Raw genomic sequence first — 12,573 nt, 5'->3', positions numbered from 1 at the left:
AGCACCACTTGATTTGATCTAGCTCTGCTAACATCAGAGCTACCAAGAGGACATCACTTACATCAAGGTCACTCCTGGAATCTCTGGTCTCCTGGCCAAGTGAGTTATCATTACATCTTATGAGAAACAGTGTTACCCCCACACAACCGTGCAAAGATGCGCTGGTGTCCTCTTCAGCCGTGAATACTCTTCCCATTGTCCTTTTCTCCGTCCAACCCACTTGACATAAGAGGCTTGCAAGCTGCTTTTTTCAAGTACCGACTAGAGATATTCAAATGAGAGGGAATAACAACCACTTCACAATACAAAGACAGCAGAGCCTGGGCAAGCCTCAAGCCTCCCGTTACAGGGCCTGGAGAAGCAACAGGGTGGGATTCACAGCTGCTTCGGCTGTATCTGCCAGGCAAGCAGAAGACGGAACCAAAAAAGATGTGCCCAAGAGGTCACCAACACCTGCTCTCAAAGAGGGACCAGGGACACATCGATGTTGTTGATCAACCATGGCCAGTAGAGACGCGAAGCCAAGTGTGTCCCGGGCATCAAAGGCTGTCAACTTGGGGCAAGTGCGCTTCAGGCATCTCACCAACTCTCCAGCTTCATTCTTGAACCACAGAACCTTATCCAAAGTCTAGGATTCTTAACTGAACATCCACGTTCACTCTTGACTGTTAGATATTCAGCCCACTAAGGAGTTCGGAACTCCTCTCCAGGGAATGAATGGTTGGTCCCATGGTACTAAACACCAGCTCTGGGTGGTTTCTCTTGGTGGGAGCACTCCTGCCCCAGCAGCAGGAGCACTCCTGTCCCAGGAGCAGGCTGCACGCAGGTAGACTCACCCCAAATCCCCACCCATCATTCACTAGCTGCTCAGTCCACATCTCTGGCCTCCACGCTCTGTTCCTGTGGCAGCTTTACTCTCCAAAACACCCATCTGCATCTGCATTCCACTCTGGCTAGAGCCATTTCTGAAGCCCGGGCCTCCACAAACAGCACTCTGAGCCTCACCCAGCTCCAACCCCAAACCCTCCTTCCTACCCACTCTGCACTCAGAAGCCAAAGTGACCTTTGTAAACACAGGTCATTGTATAGCTTTGCTCAAACCCCCGATGGCTCTTGTGACAGACATGGAAGGAAAGCCTTTGTCTACCAGGTCTGACCCTGCCTATCTTCCCAGCCAAGCAAAATTCTAGATCCCACCTTCCTCCCTGCTCCCCAAACCTGCCTCAACCTCTCCATCCTGCTTACCTGGCCACGAGCCTCTGCCTCTGAGGTTATATATGGAACTCTGTTGGGCTGTGAACTCCCCAGAGGGGCTACCATGACCATCCAGCCACTCAGCACCCCATAATCTCGCTACCCCCTCCTTACCAGCTATCACTTTGGCTAAGGATCTGACCTTCCCCATCACCATCGATAAACTGGCACTGTGCACATTAGGCAATGAGAAGGGGTGGGTTCTGCCCCAGTCCTGGCAAAAAGGCATACTTGGTAATACCAAGGAAAGCACTTCGGGGCTGGAGGGATGACTCAGCCGTTAAGAGCACTGGCAACTCTTTCAGGAGATCTGGGTTTAATTCCCTGCATCCACAGGGCAGCTCACAACCGGCCTTAAACTCCAGTTCTAGGGGGAATCTGATGCCCTCTTGTGGCCTCTATAGGCACTGCATGCAAGTAGTACACAGACACCTGTGCAGGCAAAACATTCATCACATAAAATCAAAATAAGTACACTTTTAAAAAAGAAAAATAGAAGAGTGGTCATATGACTTACAGAGGTCCATCTTCTACAGTACAAGATGCCCAAGCCCTTCAAAGACGTCATAAGAGAGGGGGGAGGAGGGGTGTTGGGAGAAGTCAGTAAAGAACAGGGTGAAATGCCCTGATGTAAAGGCATTTGGAGACGCTGGGTCCCTGAGCCTGCCCTTGGGCTGCTGTGAGAACCTGCTGGGGTAAAGAAGAACAGGACCTGTATGAACAGGACCTGTGCCCAAGGCACCTGACAAACAGCTGAGAGAAAAAAGTTGGTAGAAGCCTGAGAGCAATACCTCACCACCTCCCGGAGCCACCCTGGTGGCCAGAGATGGCAGCATTGCCCACCAAGACATGCTCACAACAGGGCCAGCCACCGTCAGAGCTGGTCCTGAGGCTGTCATCCATTGTGGGGTTTTGTTTTTGGTTGTTGTTTTGTTTTGTTTTGTTGAGAGGTTTTTGATATGTAGGCTAGGCTTAAACTAGCAATCCTCCTGCCTCAGCATCCCAGGTGCTAGGATGCCGGGACTGAATCACCGCGCCAGACCCCAGTGCTTTGTAAGGCCACCCACTTTAGCCATATGGTACCTGTATGGCCTTTAACTACCCTCAAGACCCACAGCATCTGTCACTGTCTGCTCAGACAGACTGCATGCTCCAGAAAGGCAGGGTAGAGTGATGTTTGCTTCGTAACTCACTGACCTAGAAGCCAGTGTTCAGCAAGGCTCAGGAACATATGATGGAGAGGCTGCCCACCTGACCATCTTTCCTTCCACCCATCCATCTTGAGAATGCACTCAGTCATCCTCAGCCAGACTTGGGGGACAGTAAAGCCTGGAAGCATGAGTCAGGACAATGACATGTTCTCTCACATGGATGAGTTTGTTGGGGACAATCCTCTGCCCCCTCGTACTCCCCCAACCCTGTATCCCAACAGATGAAACACGGGTGGCCTGAGAGATAAGGGATGTGATTCCTTTCAGAACATTGTTTTTTTGGTCCATGATGGTATGAGCATCCGAGAGAACCTGCTGCAGCCTGGGGGATGGGTACACACTGGCCAGCAGAGAAACCATGGAGACAGACGAACCCACAGACGGGGCCACCAGGAGGTATAAGCCAAGCCTTGGGTCTGTTCCCAAGAGCCCAGGGCAGGAAGGATGGTGCTACCTGGAGGGATCCTGCCACTCACCCAGAAGTTTCTGTAGCACCTGGCCGTCGTACAGGTCCTCCTCCAGCTGCTTCACAATGATACGTTCCTCCGCCAGCACATCGTTGATCCAGTCCAGAAGCACCTGGGGCAGGTGAGAGGCAAAGTCATAGAGTTGCGAGATAAAGCCAGGGTCGGAGCAGGTTCAGGTGGGCAGCAGCCCAAACACAAAAGGGCTGGACTTACGTCAACTGTACAGAGTCAGAGTCGCCTGGAAGAAGAACCACAACAGAGAAAATACCTCCACTAGGTTGGCCTGTAAGCAAGCCTGTGGTACGTTTTCTTGCTTGATGATTGATGTGAGAGGACCCCGCCTGTTATGAATAATGCCACGCCTGGGCAGGTGGCCCTGGGTGCAGTAGGAAAGCAGGCTGAGCAAGCCAGTAAGCAACACTCCTCCATGGCCTCTGCTTCAGTTCCTGCCTCCAGGCTCCTGCTTTGAGTTCCTGTCCTGACTTTCCTAGATAATGACTACAAGCCGTAAGTCTTTCCTCTCCAAAGTGCTGTTGGTCATGGTGTCCATCACCGCAACAGAAACCCTAAGACAATGGGGAAGGGTTGAGTCTTCTCTGCCTGTCATCAAGAAGGGAAAGGAATCGTGGAATGACCCGCTGTCCCACCGCCAGCTTCTAATGCTGCTGAGCCTTCATTTCTAGGGTCTCCCCTGAGGATAAAACATGAATGAGTGTCCTCACCAGGTGCCACACAGGGCAGTGAAGATGAAGAGGGATGCAGTGCAGTCCCTGCCCACAAGGGCGGTTACCTATCACGGGTGTTAGGCTGAGAAGGGTGCAGGCGTGGTAGGTGGACATGGTGGACATTTATCACTGAGTCTCTGGACACTCCCCCACATGCTTGAGATTCTTGTCACTCAGTCCATCTCAATAATCACTAGAACGCGCCAAGCACCTGTATACCACAGGACCTTTGCACCTGCTGTTGGGCAGTTGGCTATGATATTTGCCTAGGTACTGACTAGGTACTAGGTAATACCACCTCCCTGACTTCTCTGCGGGGAATGGCAGAAGGGCATGAGGCTTGGAGGTGCCCCCTTGCCACCTAATTGCATTGCATATTCACTCGACCCACGTCATGCCTTTCTCCCAGGTACACTGTGTGAGCTTGGTGAGTGAGCTGTTTTGCTCTGCACTTGTCCCCAGAGGCTACGACAGGAGCAGGAGACTCAAAAGGTCTCAAACAAACCAAAGAACCGCCTGGGGAAATTCACTTCTAGAAAGGGCTTAGACCTTTCTATGGGACTTTGCTTCTGGATGCTTCCTTCCTCAAACACAGTCCTGCTAGGAAATCTCGAGAGAATGCTTCCTCTATGAGAACCAAAAACCTTGAGAAGAAAAACAAAACGAAAACCAAACAAACAAATAAACAAACAAAAAACCCCTCCATAGCTAGATCTCTGACCTGCTCCAAACCCAAAGCGAGAACAAAAGGCCAAAAAGCTCAAAGAAAAAAAAAAAAAAAAAACCTACACAACGGGCCAGGATCTCAGGTCGGGTCTCACCCTCCTCCCCCCAAAGAGGTGGATCTGACTTGGAGGACATCACCTATCACCCCATCATTCTGCTCCCCGCCATCCTTCTTAATCTTCCATTTTACAAAAGAGCTTTTAAAGATAGCATCAGCCATTATTTTTAGGGACGCGCTCATCTGCGAGCTCCAAGTCCTGCGGGCGAATAAGGAGGACATATATTAATTACATCCTTACACGGCACTCGATCACGGCCGGCTCTATGAGCTTGCTCTAACCAGAATAAAAAATTACTTTCCCCTTAGTTCCTTCTGAATTATAATCAGGTCTGCAGTCTGTCTTCCCCAGAGCCATGACAGTTACAGTTTAATCACTTCCAAACAGAGTCCTGGTTGTGTTGTCCCCAAGAGGATGGAGATACGCCTTCCTGAAATGGGTGGGAGTCCGTGGGGCCTGAGCATGGCAGAGCACCTCCATATGACCGAGCCCCAGAAGGGAAAAAAATAGCCTTAGGACAAGGGTAAGCCTTGCCCAGTAACTGAACAGTGAGATGTGAAACCTGCTTTTAGAAGGAGACACATCCCAGCATGAGGTGTCTAGATGCCTCTGGTCAGCGTGCTTAATTTCAGAACTGTGTAGTTGTGTTGGGTTTTTCTTTCCAACTCCAAAATGTATCACCCCAACAGCAATTATCTGACCTCGGGGGTCTGTAGTCAGAGTGCTGTGACACTCACTTCCCAAAGTTGAGCACCCCAAGTCATGAGCTCAGTCACTGGTCATCAGAAAGAAAGAACCACCCTCCAGACCTCTTCCCTTCCAGAGATCAGCAGTGCCAAACCCTTGACCGTGCATGTGTGAGTCCCCTTAGGATCATCCTGCATTGGAAGCTAACAGGGGGCTCACCAAATGCCCTTATTAGCAGTGGCCCGGGTGTGGCCAAGAGTGTGTAATTGCAGAGGAGATCTCACACTCAGACAACTCTGAGAGTTTCACAGCTCTGTGCCAGGCCCTGGGGACAAGGTCCAAATGGCATTCTCCATGCGAACACCGAGCACAGAAGCCTCTCCCTAGCAGAAAAGTGCAGGACAGGTTCAACAGAACAGTCAATGCCACAAAGTATCTCAGCCATAAACCTTCAACACACTGTCCACCTATACATCTGGTTGATTCCAGCAGCTCTAGAGGAAATGGCCATAGGAAGACACTCCAGAAGAGGATGCCAGGGTCTTTGAGGCTCCTGGGCCTGCAGAATACAGGTCCATTTCTAAAGTGATGCCCAGCTGGCCAATGCCCAGCTCCCTACCAGATCTGGTTCCTCTCCGTGCCCATCATCAGATACTGAATGGCTGTGGGTCAAGGCTCTCCACTTTGCTCTGAGTTGGGATCGGACCTTCACCCCTTAATAGCCCAATAAGCACGACAGATGCTCAAAATAGTTTTTAATGGTCAACCTCATTTCAATGCCTGCCCAGCCAGAGACAGGGACTTCAGACAAAAGGCAGAGGGGCAGCTCACGGCACAGCAAAGATGGTAGTCATAAAGTAGTGGGCGACAGAGAAGGCCACCAAGACACCAGAGGGAAGTCAAGGAGGGCAGACACCAGGAGAGGGGAAAACAAGGCCAGCCAGGCTTCCTCAAAAACTTAGCCCTGGTCCCAAAGACTGGGAGAGTCTCTAAAGGACAGATGGACACAATGACCATGTCCAGCAGAACAAGATTGTCAGCCAGATTGTCCTCTGACCTGCTCAGACCAACATACCAGACAGGCTTAAGTTTTAAAATATCTCCTTGGGGGTTGGGGACAGGCATTAGGTTCAGCAATGGAGCTGAGTCCTGGGTACTACCCCCAGCTGTAGGAGATGGCAAAAGGCAAACTGCAAAACCTGCTTCTGAACAGCACTCCCACAGTAGATAGCCGTGGGGGACCCCCACAGGGAACCTCTAGAAGCCAGGTCTGCAGCACAATGTTCTGAAACACTGACACACACACAGTGACCCAGGGCACTTTCTAGAACCATCTGCATAGAGAAACAATTATCCAGCCTCCACATTTTCTCCCCTTCTCCCACAATCCATTTCCTAGATCCTGGTCCTGAGTATGCCTCTCCCAGATAACTATGACCTTAAGGACAACAGCTGCCAGTGGGGCCTGGTGTCCTTTTGGTGAATTATCAACCCTAAGGTAGCATGGACCCCCTGGAATTGCCTGTGGGTCTTTAGGAAACTGTCCCTTCTAACCTTATACCTAGAGGTATAACCTTATATTCACACTCATCTATCTCAGAGCCCTCCCTGGCTGAGGAATCTGACACTTTGTACAACCCCCAACATAGCCACAAAATCAGCTGATGAGTCCCCCAAATCCCCAGATTGCTCCCCTGTCCGTGGTATTTACATTCATATCTGAAAGTGCTAGATCCAAACCAGCCCGCTCTGGGATGAGATCTCAGGCTAGTTTGAGAAGTTTGGTCTCTGTATGTATAGCTGCGGCCAACAGGGTGGCCACAGGAGTAGGGTATCTCAGGAACTCAGCCACTGCTGCAGGTGTGGAGAAGCTCTGACTGGCCCGTGTGGACGGTCAGCTGCAGAGGAGATTTGCTTCCTATGGCTGCTCTGGGGACCTCTACAACTCTGGTGGCTTACAACCATCCCGTGGATTCTCTCACATGCAGGAGGCAAGAAGCCCAGAATCCCTGTTACAGAGCTGAGGTAAAATGTCAGGATAGGAGAGCTGGTCCCTCTGGAGGCTCTAAAAGGACCCTGCTTCCCGACCTCCTCCAGGTTCTCGAGACGCCCACAGACCTTGCCACACAGCTTTCATCCTTCATCCAGTCCAGCAGCTGGAGCCTTGCTTCCTCCTTTCTTGATGTCTCCATTTTCAAAGAGCCTAGGCCCCTCTGCACAGGTACAACAGATATCCTGTCTTTTCTTGCTTGTCTGACATTTTTGTTTTTTGGTTTGGTTTGATTCGGTTTGGTTTGTTGTTTGTTTTATTTTGGTTTTTTGGTTGTTTTTATTTTTTGTTTGAGACAAGATTTCTCCATGGAGCTCTGGCTGTTCTAAAACTTGCTCTATAAACCAGGCTGGCCTCAAACTCAGAGATCTACCTGCTTCTGCCTCCAGACTGCTAGGATTAAAGACATGGGCTAACACTGTCCAAAGCAATGGTTAATCTTAATTGTCAACTTGACAATCAAGAACAGCTGAGAGGAATGCTTACATTGGGTTGGCCTGTGGGCATGTCTGTGAGGGTCTGTTAATTAATGTGAGAAGACTAAGCCCACTGTGGGTGGCACTAACCCCTAGGCCTGGGGGGGGGGTCCCCAAATAGGATAAGAGTGGAGAAAAGAGCTGAGCACACCAGGCAAGCAGGTAAGCAGGCCTACATTCATTCTTTCTGTTCTCACTGTAGATGGGACTAACTACTTCAAGCTCCTGCCACCTTGTCATGCCCAAGTGTTGGACTGTAACCCAGAACTGCAAACTGAATAAACTCCTTCTTTCCTACATAGTGAGACCCTATCAAAAAAAAGGGGGGGGGGGAGAAAGAAAGAAAGAAAGAAAGAAAGAGAAAAAAGAAAAATGAATCATCATCTTAGGACAACTGTAACAGACATTTCCAGTTCATGTTTCTACAAGGACATAGCTGGCAAGCAACCCTGATTCCCCTGAATCAGCCAGCCCTTATGAAAGCTCAGTCACAAGGGATGGCAGCAGGCTCTCTACTGCAGTGAAGGTGGGACAGCCAATAGAGAACCATCTATTTCAGGACACTTTTGTTGTCACATGCAGCATTTCAAAGCACCTAGGTCATCCAAACCAACTCTGAGTCTCCAAGGCAGGACACCATCTGCTTGCCTTTGTCTCTGGTGGGTGGCCTTCAGGAGCCCTACTGTGACTTAGATCTGAGCAATCAAAGCCTCAGGCTGCCCCTGGACAGGATCAGCCATGTGCTAGAGAAGAGGAAGCAGATGTCCCTGGCAGCCACTGAGCCACAAACCTACCTGCCTGTTACTGTGACCTTTGAGAACAAAGCCTTCCCACCAGGCTTTCCTACCTGGCTGGTATTCACACTACCACACATGGTCCCCAAGTGTTTTAGTTTCATTCTGTCACTGTGTGAAAGCTTTCTGACCAAAGGCAGTTTAGGAGAGAAAAGTGTTTATTGACTTACACTACCAGCTCAGTCCATCCAAGGGAACTCAGGGCAAAAATTCACAAAGGAGCTTGAAGCAGAAACCATGGAGAAACAGTACTTACTGGATCACTCATAGGTTCGTGCATAGCTAGCATTCTAAATATCTAGGACTGCCTGACAAGGGAATGGTGCCACCCACAGTAGGCTGTGTCTACCGATATCAATTAACAATCAAGACCATCTCCCACAGACATTCTACAGGTCAAGTGTGATCCTAGAAATCCCTCAGTTGAGACTCCCTTTTCAGGTAACTCCAGGGCCAGGTCAAGTTGACAGTTACAGATCACTGGGATACCAAGGCCTCTTCAGATGAGGCTACAATAGGGGGAGACAACAACCTGCTCCCAAAACAACTTAAATCCACACCCTATGAAGCTACAGACAACCATGCATGTAGGTAGGGTATATTGGCTCAAAACAGACCCAACACAGCTCTTGTGAGGATCATGTGACAGCCCATAAAGGCCCTGGGTGGCATACCCTGGCACATGGAAGCACCTAGAAGAGTTATATTCCATCCATTCTTCAGCCCACACTCCACTCTTCACCACCCTTTTCTAATGTAGCCTCAGTGGCCCTTTCAGGATCTTGAAAGCTCAGGTTCTCCTTCTGTCCACCGGAGTCCTGCTTCCTCAGAAGGTCCAGAACCAACAGGGATGTTCCAACCACATCAGACTATAACTCACCTTGACCAACTCCTTGAACTTGGGGTCTTCTCTAGAGGTGGGATCGATCATGGTACGTTCCTCATTCTCCTCTGCCAAAGACGGAAAGGACCAGAGTGAATGGGGGTTGAGGGAAGGTTGGCAGGGGTGGCAGGGGTGAAGGACTCTCTGCTCCCTCACATGAGTCAGGAAGCTGGTGGAAAAGCAGAGACCATCATGTTCTCCATGAGAACAGCCCTCAGGGCTTTGTCAGTCATACACCAAGATCAGAAATACGGAGCAGCCAGAGGAGATGAAGCCAGACTCCATGTCCTCAGTTCTAAGCCCCAATTGCTCTCATAGTGAGTCTAAGCCATGATGGCATGGGTTGAGGAAAGTCAGAGGATGGCACCCCTTCAAAAGTGCCCTGCCAGAACCAGAGGGCCGAAGAGAACTTTGAGCATCAATACCTCCTGGAACACACTGTTCACTAGTCCACAGGAGGCTGTGTGAGGCCTGGGAACACACAGGAAACAGATGGGCAGGCAGTACCATATACAAAACAGTATCTGCAGGAAGTACTAGACATAGCCAAAACACACAGAAAGATGACATTTTACCCATCTCCCCTGTGTGTTTCCCTCCGTGTCTGGCTCTAAACGACAAGAGTCCAGTGGAGTTCATGGGGAGAACAGTACAGGAAGGTGGGGAGGGAATGAAGGCACAGGAGACAGAACAGAAAAGACCAGTGTCCCACAGAAGCCAGGATGCTGTGGGCCCACTAACCACAGTGGGAAGCTGGGAGGAAGTCCAGCTTCCCAGGTGAAGAATAGCCTGGAAGCACCTGCTGCAACAAGCAGCTGCGGAAGTCGTAACAGAGGCATGCCCCTCTGTGGGGAAAGACATCACGGACCAGTGGTCTTGGATACCAAGCTACTCTGGGCCACAGGTTGGGCCACACCTGCTTCTATCCTGAGACCCTAATGGCCTTGTCATGGAAAATCTGGGTAGACAGGAATCTCCCTCTGAACCAGGGTTTGGAAAAAAAGCAGTGTCCTAAACCTGCCTTCCACATTGACTTGCTGCCAAAACATAAAGCCAGGAAAGAGTATCTTGGCTGACACCCTCATCAACCTGCAAGGAGCCAGGGGGCTTCCCCAGTCACAGTTCCCATGTGGCCAGCTGTAGGCCCAGCATGGCTTTTTGTGGCAACCAAGGAGACATATAGGGTGTTTGGGATGTGTGCCTAGTTTTTTGAAAGTTTCTTCATGCTTTGAGATCTTAGGGCCCACTCATTCTGGGGAGTCTGTCCTCCGAGGTGGCTGTCCCCTTGCCTCCTCCTCTAGGGGATCATTGGGTACCACACCCTGCAATACTCATCTTTCCTCATCGCCTAGGCCAGCTATCAGCTATCTCAAGCCAGATCCTTGTGCCTGGAGCTCCTGGAGTTACGCTATCCAGTCTTTAGCTCAGTAACCAAGCCAACTCTTCCTCCTTCTCCTCCACTGCTTGTCCAGCCCTGCATAACCACCCCTGGGCTCTGTGATCGTAACCAGCCATGTTCCCACTGCTAGTCATATATACCTGGATGCCAATAAAATCTGCTCTGGAAGACAAGTGGAAGCCCGCTTCTCCCTAGAGATCTCGGAATGAGACTCTGGTTCTCAAACACTACCCACCCATGTGGGGTCTCATACCAGGGATGGACACAGAAGGATGCCAAGTGGCCATAGTACCTAGCTGGGTGTCTTCAGGGTGAATGTCCACCAAAGCCGGGGCCATTGGAGAGTTGATGGCACTCTTGCCTTCTTCCTGGAGGTCAGTCACTGTTGAGCAAAGAGAGACCAGGTCAATATTCAGGGAGCCCAAGAGAAAAGTCCCATGCTTCTAACATGCCACTTGCATGGACATCCCTTCATGGGTAGCCCAGAACACCTGACAGTTTGCTTGACATCAAGCAACTCTTGATGCCTCCCAAGCATGACCAGTCTGTCTGTCCACACTGTTCTTTGGAACATGTGACTGAGACATGAAAGCTTCTGGAAGCTTCTGGTTGTTTCTGATGGTTTCCAAACCTGCCTGAGGATGCTTTGGTAGACAAAGCTTAGATCCCAGCAAGACAAGAGAAGATGGATAGAAGTTCCTTCTCTCTCTAGCAGAGCTGTAGCTGGGGTTCTAGACTTGAGGTGTAAACAGGCCTACTTGCATACAGGAGTGATCAGAATTTAAAGTGTGCCATGTCCTTTGGGATGGAAGAATGATGAAGGCGCAGTGACCTCTTACATTCTGCACTTTCCTTGCATCTATTTTTAAACAGGCTAGAGTCTCAGGCCAGAAGCCACCTCAGCTGGACACATGCCTCCTCTCAGCTGGGCACAACCCTTTCAGCTCTCTGTCCTGGGAACTGTTAACCTCCTAGAGGGTATCCACCCAGAGCCAGCCTGGATGTCCCCTCTCACCTCACTTCCCACATGGACACTGCAGAGTCCTAACAACCAGCCCTCACTTGCTGATACTTGGGTCTGCACAGAAATCTGCTTGGACGATGTCCTGCACCCAGCGAAGGCATGGTCCACAGCCCTCTTCCTCCCCAGATACTCTACAAATTCTGCAGGTGCACACACACACACACACACACACACAAACACACGTGTTCCAGGTGATAAGTCACTAAATCTTTATTACCATCTCAGTCTCTCCTGACCCCTGAATGGGAGTGCTTCCTCCTAAGATCTTATATCTCCGTAGAAGGTAACAGGATTGGGATCAGGGCCAGTAGAAAAAAGAACAGACTAATGAAGTGAGTCCAGATACCATGCTGGCTGTTTATGGGCCCAGAGACTGCTAGCTGCACAGAAGCAGTAGGTATATAGGCTGGGGGAGGGAGTATTTGTAGGGTTCAGATAGTGTGCATCCCAGTCCTATGGCCCCACACAGGATCCTTCATCTCTCCAGAAACTCTAATGGCCCTTGGTCACAGCCATGGGGTGTGTGTGTGTGTGGCCAAGGAGATACAACACGACACACAAAAGCTTGTACAGATACAGGGCTTGGCTTTTTTTCTGCTTACAGAAAGTTCTTCCACATCTGAGCCTCTGAAACCAGAAACGGTGGCTTCTATACCACTGGACCTCAATCTCCAGACTCTAACCCCCAGATCCAGAGGTGACAGAGACAGGTTACCACCTGCCACTTTTTGCAACCCTGAGAGAGATGGGGGGGAGGGAGGGAACAGATACTCGAAGACCACACATCCTGCCTGAGGAGATCTCCCTGGGCAAGTGTC

At 50.3% G+C, this 12,573-nt stretch overlaps 1 protein-coding gene across 4 annotated transcripts in view; it reads right to left on the bottom strand.

Moving 5' to 3' along the window:
* Parvb (parvin beta) overlaps window positions 1-12,573 on the bottom strand; it is a 79,985-nt gene that overhangs the window by 28,940 nt on the left and 38,472 nt on the right. For all 4 annotated transcript variants that reach the window (XM_034516186.3, XM_076911776.1, XM_076911778.1 and 1 more), the window contains exons 2-4: window positions 11,024-11,113; window positions 9,330-9,400; window positions 2,942-3,044 (exon numbers count right to left, since the gene is read on the bottom strand). In XM_034516186.3, the coding sequence (XP_034372077.1) occupies window positions 2,942-3,044; window positions 9,330-9,400; window positions 11,024-11,113 (264 nt within the window). The remainder of the gene's footprint in view (window positions 1-2,941; window positions 3,045-9,329; window positions 9,401-11,023; window positions 11,114-12,573) is intronic.

This window comes from Arvicanthis niloticus, chromosome 13 (assembly GCF_011762505.2).
Source record: "Arvicanthis niloticus isolate mArvNil1 chromosome 13, mArvNil1.pat.X, whole genome shotgun sequence".
Classification (NCBI taxonomy): Eukaryota; Metazoa; Chordata; class Mammalia; order Rodentia; family Muridae; genus Arvicanthis; species Arvicanthis niloticus.
The sequence above is the reverse complement of the archived record's forward strand: the minus strand, read 5'-3'. Positions and strand labels throughout refer to the sequence as shown.